The 17331-nt window shown below is 48.1% G+C and overlaps 1 protein-coding gene across 1 annotated transcript in view; it reads left to right on the top strand.

The window, feature by feature from the left end:
- UBXN7 (UBX domain protein 7) overlaps positions 1–15113 on the top strand; it is a 33952-nt gene extending 18839 nt beyond the window's left edge. Inside the window, exons 6-11 of the mRNA XM_071566581.1 lie at positions 1186–1332; positions 2423–2513; positions 3721–3848; positions 4769–5162; positions 5792–5871; positions 9939–15113. Coding sequence (XP_071422682.1) covers positions 1186–1332; positions 2423–2513; positions 3721–3848; positions 4769–5162; positions 5792–5871; positions 9939–10100 — 1002 coding nt within the window. The 3' untranslated portion in view covers positions 10101–15113. The remainder of the gene's footprint in view (positions 1–1185; positions 1333–2422; positions 2514–3720; positions 3849–4768; positions 5163–5791; positions 5872–9938) is intronic.
- The last annotated feature ends 2218 nt before the right edge of the window (positions 15114–17331 follow it).

The following is a 17331-nucleotide window of genomic DNA, read 5'->3' on the forward strand; positions in this document are numbered from 1 at the left end:
CTGCTCTCACCTGCTGACCAGGTACTGGATCTGGCAGTGGAATGTTAGTGGTTAGTAGTTAGTGGGAGGCTCCTTTGAGAACAGAACTGTTCCCTGCTTCTACAGTCATTTTTTTCCTTTGAGTGAAACCAGAGCTGTTGGATCCATGCAGGTGGATTTTGTAGGCTGAGGTTCTTGCCTTGGTGGAGTGTGTGGGGTTCACCTGTCTGTCTGTCTGTCTGTCAGTGGACAGGCTGACTGTTCCAGACTGCACTGGCTAAAATTCATTTCAAAAGTCAAAACTTTGGTTTGGGGAACAGAGTAGTGCCCCAAACCAGCAAAATCTTGCCTGACATCCTGATTCCTCTGATGTTCTTTCCCTCTGATTCCATAACACTACATTACTAGCAGGATGGTGACCATAACTTATAAATACATATTTCTGAAAGCGGAGGGAGTTCCTGTGCCACTTCCAGGCTTTCCAGGTGGTAAGAGCATTCCTGCTGTTGATCCAGCCCTCTTTTTTTCAACAGGTATGGCAGTTCAGCGATCACAGTTACATTCTTGATCAAACTCCTACCATTAACTTGCAACCAAGCAATCAGACAGTGCCACCTTTGTGACTCAAACCAGTAAGATTTCTTCCTGCTCCTTCTTGTCTTCTCCCCACTTGCAGTCTGGATAAGGAGCATCAAAAAAGGATGCCTAATTTGGCAGCTGGACAGTCATAGAGTAACTCAGAACTTGGGGAGGAAAAGGAAAACACTCAGAGAAGTGGTCCTGTTGAATTAATACAAGTCCTCTGTCAATTATGCAGCCTACTGAACTAGATGAGCCATGGGTGTATCTTTAGACTGAGCAGGTCTTTGTTGTCAGACCAGTGTGACCCACCACAGTTTTCCTGAATAAATACTTTATTCAGCACTGCCATGTTTGCCCCCTCTGAGTTGCTTTTCCCACCCTGTGCTTGGCTTGTTGGAATCCAGCAGCTCTGTTCGTCGGTGTGACTCTAATCAAGCCAGGCTCATTTAAAGCAGATCCTTCAGCCCTGCCTTCTGTCTCGTGGATGCCTTTTCACTGGCTCTGTCCATCTTCCTCACTGGGAAGGGTTTTGGTGGCAGGTCTGAGTGTTAGAAGCCATCTCTGATCATTGGTGGTGTCTGGCTCTTCAGCTTGATCTCACAGAGCTTCTCTCTCTGCTTCCAGGCCAAGGAGTGTGGTCAGATGCAGAACAAGTGGCTCATGATCAACATTCAGAACGTGCAGGATTTTGCCTGCCAATGTCTCAACCGCGACGTGTGGAGCAACGAGGCCGTGAAGAACATCATCCGGGACCATTTCATCTTCTGGCAGGTGGGGATGGGTGGGTGGGTCACCTGGGGCCCTGGCAGATGGCACAGTTAAAAAAACATAGCAAAGAGAACTTTGAATAGAATGGCACTGGTGGAATTCTCTTGGTGAACTTGCAGAAAAGATGTATTTCCAGGTGTGCTGGTTTAAAGGTGAACCAGCAGGAGAAATGAGCCCAACACAACAGAGATTATAAGTCACAGTTACAATTTAATAACAATATTACAATAAATGCAATGGCACAAAGAGAAATTGGGTTTAACCCCCAACCCCAGCAGTGCCACCCACCAACTGGGGCACAAACACAGGGGGGTTTGGTGGCCCCTGTGCTGAGCCCCACGTGGTTCCTCCGAGTCCAAAGGCAAAGGAAGGGACAAACCTGTTGGTGCAGATGATGACACAGTCTGGTGGAGAGTGGTGGGCTCCTCCTGGCCAGGGTCTGCTCCTCCTCTGCATCCAATGAGTGGTTCCTCAAGACCCCAAAGCTCAAGATTGTCTCCCCTCAGGTTTGGGTGGGAGCCCCGAGTGCCTCCCCCAGGGCAGGGAGTTCCACACTGGGGGATCTGACTCTGGCAGTCAGGGGGGATTTTGGAATGGTTGCTGGCCCCTGAGCAGAGCTGAGCCCTCAGGTGGGTGTGGAGGTGCCAAGGAGTCCCTGCAGGGCAGTTCTCCCAGCTCCTCTGCCAGGCTTCTTTCCCAGCCAGCTCCCAGCCTGAGGGCTCAGCTGTGCCCTGGGCAGCTGCTGCCAATGGGCCATTGGGAACAGTTGCTGGGCAATGGCCCAGAGGGTTTAGAATGCCCAGCTTTGGTCACACCCACACAGGGATAAACTGGTCCCATCTGCTGAACTGGGACACCTGGAGTGTGTGTAGTTTATAGATGCAGATGTAATTCATGGATATGCATTTAAATGCATAAACTGCTTTTCACTTGTCCAATCAGGGTGTTACCATGTAGCTTCTGATACATGGAGACACATTTTCAGCTTGCCAGAGTTACTGAGAACTGTCTGTACCACTTGTAGTTTATACTGTAAAAGAGACAAGCTTTGTGCATGTTCCAGGCACAGTTTGCCCAGTGTGGTGTTTTGCAGGTGTACCACGACAGCGAGGAGGGCCAGAGGTACATCCAGTTCTACAAATTAGCAGACTTCCCTTATGTCTCCATCCTGGATCCCAGGACAGGTAAGACACTTGGATACCTGGGGTTGTCTCTTGGGAAGGACTGGCAGTTGGAGGCTGGAATACCTTCTGCTGCAGTTTGTGTGACACTGCTGAAGAACCTCTGCAGGGAGTGCCACAGTATGGTCTGGAGGAACTAAGGGAATAAAACACCCAAAACTTGCAGAAATGTTGTGTATTTGAAGTTTAGCAAGTGCTTTGCTTGGGAGGTGAAAATAGTTCCACCTGGTGGTAAAACTCTGCATTTAATCATCTTTTTTAAACCTTTTAAAAACTTCCCTGAAATCATGTGATGAATAAACTACAGTGTTTGTTAGCACTGCATGAATCTGCTTCCTGCTCCTTCCACAGTATTTTTGTAAGGCTCAGTGATGACTTTTTAAATTCCATCTTAATTTTGAAATACCACTTTGGCTTCAGGTTTGTTATTTGGGGTTTTTTTGGGGTTGTTTTTTTTGTTTGTTTCTTTGTTTCAGTTTTTTACCTGACCAATCAAACTTCTGCCTCTCCCTCCAGTTCTTTCAAAATTGTTACTTTTTCTTTTGTATCCCAACACCTTTTACAATCATATAATGCAGTTGTCTGGTTGTACAATCCTGGTCTGGTCTCCTACTGCTATGGACTGAAGTGATATTGTCTGTGGTCAGAGCTGAGATTTCTTTGTATTTGACTTAAACCAGCCAAAAAAATAGGCAATTTTTTTTAATGTTTCAACTGGATTTAGGATACTCTTCTTAGCACTTTACTTCTGGGAACAAATGCTGTTTGCCAAAGGTTTGAATCAATTCAGCAAGAATGTAGAAATACTTTGTCATAAACTGAGTGGTTTGGTGTTTATTCCTTTTGAAGACACATTCACACACAGAATCCCAGACTATTCTGAGCTGGAAGGATCCACAAGGATCAGTGAGTCCAACTCTTAAGTCAGTGGCCCACAGAGGGGGTTGAACCCATGACCTTGGCATTATTATAACCAAATTTTAACCAATTCACCATTCTGTGCTCAAAGAATGGAAATAAATGGAGTCTGTGTTTATGTCTGTCCCTTTGCAAGGGAGTGGAAGAGGAAGCTCCATAATTATCAGGTGGTGGCCTGTGGGAAGCTGCAGTTCCACAAATACAGACTCTTGCAGCAGTGAGTTGGTGTGTTTGACCACAGAACTGCAACTCTTTGCTGAAATTCTCCTTCATGATGCCTTCTGTTCCCTAGGCCAGAAGCTCGTGGAGTGGCACCAGCTGGATGTGACTTCCTTCCTGGACCAGGTGACAGGGTTCCTGAGCGAGCACGGCCAGCTGGACGGGCACTCCACCAGCCCTCCCCAGAAATGCGCCCGCTCCGTAAGTGTCAGCCCCTCTGGGAGGGCTGCGGGCACCTGCAGGGACACTCAGCCTGTCTCTGCCCAGCTCTGCTGATCTCAGGGAGTGCCAGGGAGTGCCTTCTCCCAGAATCACTGCTTTGTTGTGCAGCCTGTGCTTTCAGCACTGGAGTTGGGTTGAACAGCCAGAGTCAAAGGGAAATGGATTTCTCCATGCAGAACTCCAGGGAGAGGCCATTAACTGATGACAGCACGAGTAGCTCTCCCTGCTGTGTGTTCCTGACAGGCTCAGTGGCTTCCCTTTGGGTTTCTTCAAATACTTTTTTGCCCTTGGTCAAGAATTCTGGCCATTGCTTATTCTTGCAGGAGGTGATGAACAGCAGAAAGTTCACACAGCTTTGGATGTGTTTTTTTGTTTTGTTTTCTTAAAACTGCTCATGTGTGGATACACATGAATGGCATAATCATTTATCCAAGAGTCAAAAGACACACCTTTACTTAGGCTTTGAAGAGATCCAAAAGGAAGGTCATTCTTTCCCTTTGAGCCTCTTTTGTACATGAATTTGATGTAGGTCTTTCTGTGCAACTCCATGTATTTCTACAGGGAATACAGAAAAAATTAAGTTTTTATTTTTAGTTAAAGCTTCACCTTTATGTGCTCTTGTACCCAACATGCAATCACACTGTTGGTTAGTCAGCTCACCAGGCATACATGGAAACATTGTACTGGCTCCAAGGTATCCCACATTCTACAGGTGGCTCCTGCTCCTTAAGGGTGCACCCAAACTGCTTTCCTTCAAGGGTACACTCTGAACTGCTCCATATCAATCACCTCAGACATCAGGGGATCCACACACACACACTGTCACCCCTACACTTTGGATTTTCAGCACATATCCAGAGGCAGTTCTGATGTGTTTGTGTGGTGGCTGCATCCCACAGGAGAGCCTGATCGACGCCAGCGAGGACAGCCAGCTGGAAGCTGCCATCAGAGCCTCCCTGCAGGAGACACACTTCGACTCCTCGCAGGCCAAGCAGGAGAGCCGGTCGGATGAGGAGTCGGAGTCGGAGCTGTTCTCTGGAAGCGAAGAGTTCATCTCGGTCTGCGGCTCTGAGGAGGAGGAGGAATCGGAGGTTCCTGCCAAGCTGAGGAAGTCTCCACACAAGGACTTGGGGTATAAAAAGGAGGAGAGCCGGAGGCCTCAGCCTGAGGCCCCTGCAAGGACTGAGCCTGGCCCAGCCTCCAACCACAGAGTGGTGCCCTGCGTGGACACGGCGGCGCTGGAGGAGTCACTGGACAAGCCTGAGAGTGCATTTCGGGGCCTGGATGTCAATGGTAGGCTCATGCTTGTTTTCATGACCTGGGTTTTGTTGTGTTTTCTTTCCCTGAACAGGCACAATTGCATCCCTGTTTTAAAAAGCTGGATCTCTCCCTGTTCCCTGAGTCTTTGCTGCCAGTCAGCGATTCCCATGCCAGCAGCACCACTTTGGCACAGCGAGGCCACAGCCTGCAGGGTCCTGTCAGGCACAGGATCACAGCATCTCCTCAGCTGGAAGGAACCCACAAGGACCATCCAGGCCAACTCCTGGCCCTGCACAGACACCCCAGCAATCCCACCCTGTGCCTGAGAGCCTTGTCCTGGCATTCCCTGGGCTCTGGCAGGGTTGGTGCTGCAACTGAGTCTGTGAGCTCAGGTTTGAGACCTTGGCCAGGAGTAAAGCACAGTGTGGTGTGACACAGCTGCAGAGTGCTCTGGGCATGCTGGTGGGTTCCAGGCACTGCTGTTTTGACAGAGCCCTGAGTTTGATGTGTATATTTTAAGCACATGTGGTAGAAGTGCCTCTTCACAGCCTGGACTCGTGTTTGTCTGCAGTCCCTAACCCTGCTGTGCTGTCCCACCTGGAATCTGCCCAGAGCCCAGCTCAGCTGCCCTGTTGTTAACTTGCTGTGACTTCTTTGTGTAGGACCAAAGGCACAGCTGATGCTGAGGTATCCAGATGGGAAGAGGGAACAAGTTTCACTGCCTGAACAAGCTAAACTTCTGGTGAGTGAAGTTAATGGGAATCCTTGTTTGAGTACAGGAGAGCTGAAACTGGAGAATTTCTGTACCTCTGGCACTGCTGAGATCAGATCTAGTGGAAAAGATCTATCCAGGGAGGGCTTGCACTGTCATTGTGTTGTGTTCCATGTCACTCCTCTGCTCAACAGACCCTGCTCACTCTGTTGCTGTTGCTGCCTGGGTTCCCAGCACACTGCAGTGTCTTCCTTAATCCCCCAGACTGCTCATTTCCATTCTACAATGGCTCTAAAATGCCTTCTGCATTAATTGTCAATTACCATAAAATGCCCTCAGCTCACTCATTTGTGGGGCTTTGTTTCTAAGGGGAAAAGTTTAGTTGGTAAATTCAAAGGCAAAACTCTTCATTCTCGTTCTTCATCTCTCCTTTCACATTTCCACCCTCCCTTCTGCACTGGGATGACTTTGGAGGAAGTTCTCCCAAAACAAATTAATTACAAAATTATTTAATTGCTGTGCATCCCAGCTGTGCTTTGGGCTCTCCTCCCTTGGAGAAGTGGATGTGGGTGGCATTTCCATCACAGTTTTGTGGGTGCTTCCCAGGAACAGGTCACTGTATTCCTGTTAGCCGCAAACTCTCAGGACACAGTGGCCAGTTAAGCTCATTTTCATGTAATCAACCTGAAAGTCTCAGGGAAGGCAGAAGCAACTTCTTGAGAAGGATTTTGTGCAGATTTGGGAGAAAAGTCTCCCATCTTCTGCAGAGAATGAGGCTGTTACCTGGTCTGCAGCACTCTAGGAATGTACAGTATCCCAAGCTCATGTTTTTAACTCTCCTGCTTGAAAATAAATGGAAAATAAAAAGCTTCACTGCTTTTTGAAAGCAGCCTGCCAAGTAATTTTGAGTGTATTATTAAACATGTAGCACTTTTATTAGGCAGCACATAGAGGTAACAGTGAGGTATCCCTGATAATCCTGACTTCTGGTTTGATGCCTTTTATGGACTGTGGAAGTTAAAGGAAATTTATCTCAGCATGTGATTTCCTTTCTGCCCTACAGTCAGCAGAGGATTGAGCTGAGTCAAGGTTTGTGGGCAGACATCTCTTGCCTGCAGAGCTGAGCAGGCAGCCTGTGTGCTCACCTCGTGTGATCCTCTAAAGCTGTTTCAGTCAGACTAAGATTTGAGTCTCAGGTGTTTCTTTCTGAGCATCATTTCCATGATGATATTTTCCATTTTAAAGCTGTCCAGAACTAGAAAAAGGAATTTTTTAAGGAGACAGTAGGAGTTCTAGCTGATGATACCCACCAACACTGGCTGGTTTTAGGTGTTTTATTTTTAATCTTCTTATATTGTTGTCAATCCAGCCTGGCTTCTTTCCATGCTCTTATTTCCAGGAGGTGTTTATGCTTCCAATATTACCATAGTCCTCTTTCTCCCTTCAGGAAACAAAAAAAAGGCAGTGCTGCCTTTTCAGAGAAGCAGTTGCTCATTGTGTGCAAACTGAAGTTGACTTCCCTCTGCTCAGCTGCCCTGAATACCTTTGGTTTGTCTCAGGTGTGCAGGACAGACTGGGTGCAAATGGGGCAGAGAGGGATGTGGGCAGGAAACTTGACTTAATATTTACTTTCAGTAGTTTTTAAAGGGATTTTGTTCTTCCCTGCTGCCTGAAAAGGAAGCCAAGCCCACTTCCTTGCATTCCCCACCAGACACAGGCACTGTAATCTGCAGAGTCTCTTGGAGACCAGGCCAGGCAACGGAGGAGGTTGGGAACAGTCTTGTCGTGCTGAAGGTTTGTGTGTGGATTTTGATGAACGTGGAAGAAGCCTCCATGCAGGTGCTTCCCTGTCTGTTCTGCACTCATCAAACCTTGGGAAAGTCTGGGTTGAACAGGATCCCTGGGGATCACCTGCTTGAAAACAGGGCTGTAGGTGAGGTTGTCCAGGGCCCTCTCAAGCTGAGCCCACAATAATTCCAGCAAGGGACATGGCACCATTTCCCTGGGAAGTTTACTCCAAAGTTTAATTTCTCTCATGATGAAGAATTCCTTTCTAATGTCCAGATGGAATTTCCCATGGGGCAGTTTGTGTGTGTTGTCTCTGCTCACCATGAATCTTTGGGAAAGAAATGCCTCTGTCATTTTTATACAGGAGCACTGTGATGATAACCCCACCAATCCCATCCCAGTGCCATCCTGGCTCCAGGCAAGCAGCAAACTTCAAGACTGAGTTAGGGCAGAGTTCAGGGGCCTCAGGAGTCCCTTCCATCAGAGAATCACTGGATGGTTTGAGTTGGAAAGGACCTTAAAGATCATCCCATTCCACCCCCACAGGCACTGCTGCTCCCTGCTGAGAAGAGCCATTGGCTCCAGTTGTGTCTTGTTGGTCCTTCCCATTTATTGCCAAGTCTTTATATCATTTTTTCAGCTGATTTTTTTCCATTTTATTATTTTTCCAAGTGAGAGGAGAGCTGCTGTTCTGCTGCACAGCTCCCCAGGGTGGTGCCTTGTCCTTGCTGTTCTGCCTGTGTTTGTGCCTCACTCCTGGTCCTCCTGCTCTGTCAGCACTGGGAGGCCTCAGTGCCTGCCCTGCAGTGCTGCTGCCACCATCCCACTGCTTTCCTGCTCTGCTTCCCTGCTGAGCTGCTCCTCATTGTCCATAGAACCACTGCATGGTTTGGGTGGGGAGAGACCTTCAAGCCAATCCCATTCCATGGGCAGGGACACCTTCCACTAGAACTGGTTGTTCCAAGCCCTGTCCAGCCTGGCCTTGGACATTTCCAGGGATCCAAAGAGCAAAAGCTCTCTGGGTAACCTGTTCCAGGAGAGTGCTGCAGGCTGCTGTAATTTACTGCCATAACTTGCCCACTAAAACTGTGAGCAGTGCTGGGACCCCCCTGGTTTTTCCCACTTCCTGTTTTATTACATACAAGATATTTGTCTTTTTTCCTCTCTTAGAAAAGCTCCAGCTTTTCCTTCTGCCTGTGTCTCACTCTGTTGCTGTATCCTCTTTTCTTCTGCCAATCTCCTCATCTCTGGTCCTACTTTGTGCTCTTCTCTGCTGCATTTCCTGCTGAACTTGGGAAATCTCCCTCACCACAGCATGGCCAGGAGCTCTTCCTGCTGCCTCTGCTTGTTGGGCTGTGAGGCTGGTGCTCTTCATCCCAATGCCCTCTGTATCCAGCACTGCCACTGCAGGCAGAGAAATCAGTGCTTTGAAAATAACAAATCAAACAGCCCCAAACCCTCATGCTTCTTGAAAGTGAGAGAAAATTAAAAGTACTACATTAATTTTGGTCGATGCTACCTCCCAAAAATCCTTCTTTGGGTTGCCTTTTAGGCTTAGGGCAAGAGTTAATATCTGATAAACAAATGAGGGGGCTTTGATTTGGGGGCTTTTTTTTTAAATTTTCTTTCACTGTGACTTGAATGTGTGATGTGGAGTTCAGCTCTCTTGCATTAATGTTTAGTGATGCCTTAAAAGTCTGTAAAAAAGACTCCAAGCCAAATTTTTAGTAGGAGATGAGATCAAGGGGAGTTGCTTTGATGAGCCCCTCTGCTCACCCAGGAATACATCGAGGGGCAAGCTTTGATTTCCGTGGCTTTTATAATGTGATCCATCCAATCACCACTTCACACATTTCCAGTTCCACCTCTGTCCCCTCCCAGTCCCACCCTCCCCAGGAATTGGGGCTGGGGGTGATGAGACCCCCTCTTCATCTTCCTCTTCTTCTTCAGCACACAAAGGGCTCTTGGAGGGTTTCCACTGTTCTGGGTCACTCTGCCCTGTGTTTATGTCTTCTGATACCCTTCAATCTTGTCCCCTGAATAACAGACTAAACAGCTGAGGAATTTTAGCCCCTGTTCTGGAGAGATAGAAAGACATTAAACTTAAGCTGCTAAAATATTAACCCACTAAAATCTATTTTGCTACATCTACTTGTGTTCCTGAAATCTACAAAATGTGAAAAGTAAATAAAAAAAATCCAAAATCCTTCCTGCATAAACAGCTTTATGTATAGTTCACCCTCTGTGCACTGGGTTGTTTTGTGTTGTTCTGACTTCTGTGCCCCTGCTGTGCCTTTCCCTCCCTGCAGGCCCTGGTGAAACACGTCCAGTCCAAAGGATACCCCAACGAACGCTTCGAGCTGCTCACCAACTTCCCTCGGAGGAGACTGTCCCACCTGGACTATGAGATCACGTTACAGGAGGCAGGCCTGTGTCCTCAAGAGACTGTCTTTGTGCAGGAAAGGAATTAGCACTGTGGCCTGAGCTCTCCCAGCCTTCCTCCCTCTCCCCCCTGCCTGGGACACCGACTCATCAAATATGCAGTTAAGGGTCATGGATTGCAGTGCTGGAATCAGACAGGCAGCTGATGGCCCTTCTCTCTCTTCCTCTCTCTTCCTCCCTTCTCCTCTCTCTTCCTCCCTTCTCCTCTCTCTTCCTCCCTTCTCCTCTCTCTTCCTCCCTTCTCCTCTCTCTTCCTCCCTTCTCCTCTCTCTTCCTCCCTTCTCCTCTCTCTTCCTCCCTTCTCCTCTCTCTTCCTCCCTTCTCCTCTGGTGACCAAATGAGAGTGCTCAGAGTTTTTTATTCCTTGGGAAGAGCATCCTTCCTCTGCTTTCCTGGGATGAAGTGAAACAGTGGTTTGTGTGTCCAGAGTGCTGGAGCTCCGAGTGGCCACAATACACAAACCCTTCTCACTGCTGTTCTTAAATCTGTTCTCTTTAATTTATTTTTCAAAAGAGTGTGTGATAAGGCACTGAGTCCTCTCTCTAAGGAGAGAGCATAATCTTCAGGGCAGTCTTTCCTCTGTGTGGATTCCCCATGTGAAAGGTGCCCATGAACCTTCAGCCTTCCCAAGGGTTCACTTACCCAGCACTCTGGTTTTGGGAAGGAGTTGGGCTGAACCCTGAAATACTCTGCCCCTTCTAATTTAAAGGCTTCTAGATTGGCTGCATGTTTTCCTCCTGCTTTAAACTGCCAGTGGACATGGTAAAAAACCAACCAACACCCAAAAAGCCAAGTGTGCCCTGCTGGGGATTGCCTTGGCCCAGAGGGAGAGCTGTGTGTCCACTGCTGGAGCACAGCTGACTCCTGATGGGAGTGGGTGGGTTTTCCATGTCCTCAGCATCCTCAAAGTGTCTCCTTACTTGCTCTCAGGACTTTGCAGATGATGGCAGAAGGTGACAGGGTGCTGTGGAGATCCTGGGCTCTGGGAACACCTGCCTTCACACTTAGTTGGCTTTTTTCCCTTGGCACAGTGTCTTGGTTGGTTTTCCCAGGAGTGACTGCCATGAATTAATGCTTCAGAAGAAGCTTCCCACCCTGCTGGCTTGAACTCCTGGGATGGTTTTTATTCAATTTCCATGTTCTTGTAGTGTCACTTACCACTAAGTCAGGAGGGCTCCATGGAAACTCTTCCTTTCCTTTCAGCTCTGGAAGTTGGCACCAGAAGTCAGTGCCCTGTTTTTCCTCCCTGTCTTCTGTAGACATGAGGCTGTTGATCTGTTGGCTTTTCAGCAGGTGTTACAGTGGGACAGGAATTACCCAGCACAGGCATCGAGGTGGTTGTATTTACAATGTGTGTGTTTACAACTAAAAGCTCAGTGTGAAGTGCCCTTCCTCAGTGAGCAGAAAGGCACCTGGGACCTGCCATAACTGCTGACTCTTTCTGCCACTCTCAGGTGATTGCACTTGCTAAAGACTTTGGTAGTCAGAAATTTGCCATATTCAAACTTTTCAAGATAGTTTGCCTTTAATTTCATACTACCCTGCATACTTAGGAGCCTTTAAATGTGAGGAGTCGTGGAAAATGTCCTGCATTCCCCATGGGAGTTCAGCTCACAGCTGCCCTCTGCTCCTGACTGTGTTTGACATGGAACCAGGCAATGGTAGAAGTTGGTTCCTCCTACACAAACAGTGGTTGCATTCCACTGCAGGATGGAGTGTCAGGAAAGCAAAGCCTGAGCCCACATTCCTGACCAGGTGACACCAGGAGTCATTTCTGGTTTGTAAGCACAGCCTGGCACGGGGGCAGCTCCCAGCACAGGACAGGGAGGTGCCAGGGCAGCAGAGCAGGGGGGGCTGTGTTTGGTCTGTGAAGCAGCAGTGGCACCTCCAGACTGAAGGATCCTTTAAGTTCTAGGATGTCTGGATTCCCAACTTGTGTTTCCATGTGGATCTAGTGCTTCCTTCCTGAAGCAGCTTCAGCTGTGCAGTTGGAGTAACTCCCTGCAGCCCCAGGAAGGGGAGGGCAGGCAGGTCCCAGCACCTGGAGAGTGACAGTCCCTCGTGTCCCTGGGGCAGTGGGAGCACAGGGGCCTTCCCTGCTCTCCTGCCTTGGTGCTTCCAGGCTCCTCTTTGTGTTGTGGCTGTGTTGGCTGGTGGAGCTCAGTTTGGACAGGCCTGGCTTTCTATTCCCTCTGGGAATGTTATTCCACAGCAGCTTTTCTGCAGTTAAAATGTGCAGAATTGACTCTGCCTTCTCACTCCCAGGTCTGTTTTTTGGCAGTTTCTCTCCCCCTGCCCCTCTCTGGGTGTGCTGGTTTGCTGTGAGCTCTGTGATGACACCAGCAGTTGCTCTAAGAGGGAGAGAAGAACATGGAGTTGAAGATTTACATTGAAAATGGGGGTTTCTTCCATCTTTTGGTTTCTCTTCCAAGAAATTATGATCCTGTTTTTGTTTCTGTGGCACGATATGGTTTTTTTTCTACCAGTTTTCTTTTGCTTTTCTTTGAGAGCAAGAGACAGAGAAAAGAATTTTTAGGGAATGTGTGTCCCTACACGTGGCTCTTCTCTCCCTTCTTCCCAGCCCAGTACACCCAGTGCTGTGGGCACAGCACCAGCCAGGATACAACCCCTTCAGATCTTCATCCCTGTTGAAGCCCCTGGGAGGAGGGAATGTGTTTTACTGTCCCAAGGAACGTGGCTGGGAACGTGCCCCAAGTTCTGTCTGGGACAGAGGGAAGGTGAGGGCTGGTTGGGCACTGCTTAAAGAGCCTTTGCCACAGTCATTTCTAGATGTGAAATCTGCAGCTCAAATTGACAGGTTGGAAAAAATGCCTTAGATCTGGTTGTGAAAGAAGATGTTGAAATACAAAAGGAAACAAATCCTTGAAAGGCTGAGGTTTGTGGCTGCCAGTGGGTGTTGCATGTGGTGTTGCAAGGGCTGAGTTTGGAGGAGCAGCAGTGCATGTAGGCAGTGGAGGTTTTTCTGGGCAGACAATCATCAGGGCTCTTTCCTCTGCCTGTGCTCTGCATCTCCCAGGGCTTCATCCTGGGATTTGATGCCCAGTCACAACCAGGATTCACAAAGAGAAGGGAAAATGAGCACTGCCTTTCCCTGCTGACACATTTACATCCCACTTGGGATCCTTCAGAGGCCCACAGAAGGATTTTGGGTTTTCCTGATGCTACAGGCCCTTCAGTCAAGCTGGTTGACCAACTTCACCCTCACTGGTGTAAAAAGGGGAGGTAAAGGTTGTGCCAAACATTCCTGGTCATACTTGGGTGATTTTTGTGAGGATTTGGAATAAGGTCTGTGATTGTTACGATCTCTGACATTCATTGACTGAAGTGCTTTGCTTCTCCTGATGAATCAGCTCAGTTAACACCACCAGTATTAAAGGAATGTGCAGTATGTGCACAGAGCCTTGTAAAATGTAGTGGGCTATAAAAGGCACCCAGAGGTGCTGTTGTTCCTGAGGAGATTTAAGCAGGAATTTTCCATCAGCTCTTCCCCCCTGACCTTCTGCCTCTCCCTGTCATGGGGAGGTGACACCTCTGCTCTTCCAGCTTGTGTCTCACAGGTCCTTCAGAGCCACACTTTTAGGAGATTACCAGGTTTGTACACTCACCTGCCCCAGCTCCTGCATCTTCTCCTTCTGCCAGTGCTGTGTTTGTCCTGTTGCAGAATTGGGGTTTAGGTCAGGTTTTAGTAACTCCCCCTCCCCTGCTGGAGGGTCTCAGATTCCTGATCCTGCACTGGGTTTGTCCACAGGGACTTGAGCAACAAGGGCTAAACTAAAACCACTTTCCTTTTGGGGCAAAGCATCACTTGGGCCATGCTTTGTCAGGTATCAAACGCTGCAGAGGTGCTTGAAACGTGATGTTTGTGGTTGTTTTTCTAAACCACATAAAACCAGGTTATGGACATAGAGAGCTGTGTGGGAATGTCTGTGCCAGTGGAAAGATCTGTGTCACTTCAGGAACTTGTCACTTAATTTTTATTCCTTCTTAGTTTGTATTAAATGTCACTGCTTTCTTCTGGTTTAATCCCTTCTTAGTCAGGTGGATGGCACAGGTGGTGTGTTCCCAGAGGAGAAGGGGTGGCAGGGTTGTGCTTTAGGGGGGTGAAGCACAAAGTCACCATCCCATAAGGACTGGCTGTGCCTTGTCTGGCTGTTCTGACAGATTCTGATCCAGCCTCTGCTCTCCCTCACCCTTTCTATTTATTTATTTTAACAAATGACGTTCTGTAAATGGAACAGCTCCCGTTTCAAAGACACAAACTGATGCTGAGCACTGGGGAGGTGCAAGTGCCCACAGGAGTGTTTGCATTTGGAGCTGGGGAGGTGAATAGATGCCCTCTCTGTGATTCCTTTCATTCCTGCCCAGGAGATGGCTGGTGTGTGTCCTCCCCAGCAAACAGAGCCATATGTACATACACACAAACGTGTTTTTAGTGGAGACCGCGGCACTCGGTGCCTCATCCTGCCTCGGGAGTATCCGTGTTTTCCATGGGTACCCTGGGAGTGGTGGCAGAAATCCAGGACCTGGTCCCTGGCTGTGGTTGCTGTGAGTGTCTGAGCACAGAGAAAAGTAATTCTGTAACTGCTTGTGAAATGGTGCTGAGATTGAAGGCGTGGGGGGAGCCGGGAACTGTGCGGAGCAGAGCACGAGGTGCTATTTTATAGACCAGATTTCTATGCAGAACATCTGGGTACAACTCAGCTCAGAGTGGTGGTGCCTCCTCAGAGACACCACCCTCGAGGACAGATGAATTTTTTAAAATGGGGCTGTTTCCTCAAACTGGGGAACATCCTGTTTCAAGCTACGACTTTGTACGATGGTCACTTTCTTCTTCAATGATATCGACTTCACATGGGAGGAGGGAGAGGATTCATTTGGAAGATTTCAGCTCACTGTGCTGGGAGGGACCAAACTCAAGGAAACCTCTGATCTATATACACAACTGCTGCATTTTTTATAAATATATGTAAATGTCCTATTGTAATATTTGATCCTGGAAATAAAACAAACTGTTTTCAGTAGCTTTTCTTCTTGGTTTTTTTGGGTTTAGGGTTTAATCATCAGTTTAGTTCTAATGAAAGTCTGTCCCTGTGTGATATGGGAAGTGCCAGAGTTTTTCCTTAAGGATACTGGAGTAGAAGGATAAGGAGCTGCTGACAACAGTGCACTGCTTGCTTAGCCCAAGGAAACCTGAGCCCATTCATGAGGTTACAAAATCTTGCAGTGAGACAAACTTTTGGGATCTTGATAGGAAAAATCCCTTATGAAAATGAATAAAAAGAGGCAGGAATAAGATTTTCCATCCTTCCAAGTGTAAGAGCAGGGGAAATGGGGCTTTCTGTTCTGAACTGTGAGTGTCTTCCTGGTACAGGTGTTGTCAAGGCAGAGCCTCTGACTTCTGCATTTGTGTTGGACTTCTTGGGACATTCCTGTTGTGGCCTGTTTGAAGCTGGAAAACACCCTGATCTCTCCATGCAGCTTAGGAAAATATTTCCCATTCCATCTGAGTCAGAAATCTTTTTTCATCTGCAGGTCAAGGAACTACAGGGATACCTCAGACTCAGGATACCTCTTGGGTTTAACAAATTTTTCCTTACTTTTAATGGGGTTGGTTTATCTGAAGTATTAATTCAGGTGACATTCCCAAGGGCGCTGAAGTGAATCCTGTTGTGTCCAGCAGCATCATGTTGGTATTTCCTCAGTCAGTTCTAGACACAAACTCCTTACAGGGCTTGTCCAAGGGGATATTGGGGGAGTCTTGGCTTACTAGTGGCAGAAATAGATTTGGAGATACTACAGAGAGGAGTATGAGAGTTGTGCTGAGCATCCTCTGGCCAGGATGGAGGTTTGGCACAGAAGGGTTTCATCTCACCAATTCCAACTCAACTCAGCCTCTGGTTCTCCTTGAAGCCAAACCACCCTGGAAACCCAACCTTGCTGAGCTGGAACTGCTTTATGTGGGAGCACCTTTGGCTGTGCCGTGCCTGGGTGACCTGGCAGAAAGTTCCTTGGCCAGAATTGCCATGCTGGTGCTTTCACAATGAAACTCTCATGGGAGAAAGGAAGGGCCACAGAGCCCCTCACGTGCTGGGCTAAAATTAGCCTTTCATTACTATAATTACTGTGATTATGCTTCCGGTTCCATGGGGAGAGTCAGCTACCCCAGTGAGGAGATTCACCCTGACACTTCCCTGACGCTGCATGGCCTGAGGTTTCCTGTGGGAGATGATGGAGAACATCATGTGTGTGGCAACGTGGGGAGCTCAGGGCGCTGTGACGTGGAAGAGGCACAAGATGAGGTTGCAACACATCTTCTTCCAGGAGTGAAGGAACGCTTCCCTTCCAAGTAAGAAAAGAGAGGAAAGAGAAATTGGCTTATTCTCGGCACTTTGCTCTCCTGCCTGTTCTGTCTGTGCTGCTGTCTGCATTTTAGAGACCAATTTGTCTTTTTTTAGGAATAAAATGGGAATTTACATGCTGGTGCAAGCTCTGATTTTCCTTTCAGAGGCACTGTCAGATAATCTGCTCCTCTCAGCTTGTTTTTCCCAGAGGAATGGAATTGCCTGATGTGACCTGGCCTCACCCATTCATCTTTTCCCATGTGACTCTTGAGGGCTCCAACTCCACCTTCTGTTTCTTCCTGTCTTGGAGAAGGATTTATATCCCTGACAATCCTGTGCTCGTTGCTTCAAAAGCAGGAGAAGCCACTTTGAAACACATCAGCAAATGGACTCGTGGGTCACCCAGGGTGGAGCAGGTTTGGGGTAGGGACTGAAAGGCAGCGCTCCAGACGCTCTTTCCACTTACTGTGTCACTGAAGGCTGTCTCAGGGCACTAACACACCTTCACAGCTGTGGTGGATTGGGAAGCCCTTGTCCCAAGCAGCTGCTGTGCCTCAGGTCCTCATGATGAACACACAAGGAATAGGAGCATTCTCAAAACTCTTCCTTCAGAAGGTTCTTCTGCCTGCACAGCCCACGGGGTGTTCTTTGCTCACAGCACCTGCAAATCCTCTGCAAACAAAACTGCCCCATTTTTGCCATTTTTTGGAGCTACAGGTTCTCTGTCTCCTGTTCTTGGTCACAGAGGTCATTCATGCTCTCCTGCTCCTGTTTCTGTACTGTCAGACCTTCTCTGTGGGAACAGGAGTTTCCTCATTGCACATGAACTGCCAGCCACAGGCACCCCAGGAAACACTCTGGGGTCTGGTGGTGACTTGCAGTAAGAAAGATGCCCAGA

This window comes from Pithys albifrons, chromosome 11 (assembly GCF_047495875.1).
Source record: "Pithys albifrons albifrons isolate INPA30051 chromosome 11, PitAlb_v1, whole genome shotgun sequence".
NCBI lineage: Eukaryota > Metazoa > Chordata > Aves > Passeriformes > Thamnophilidae > Pithys > Pithys albifrons.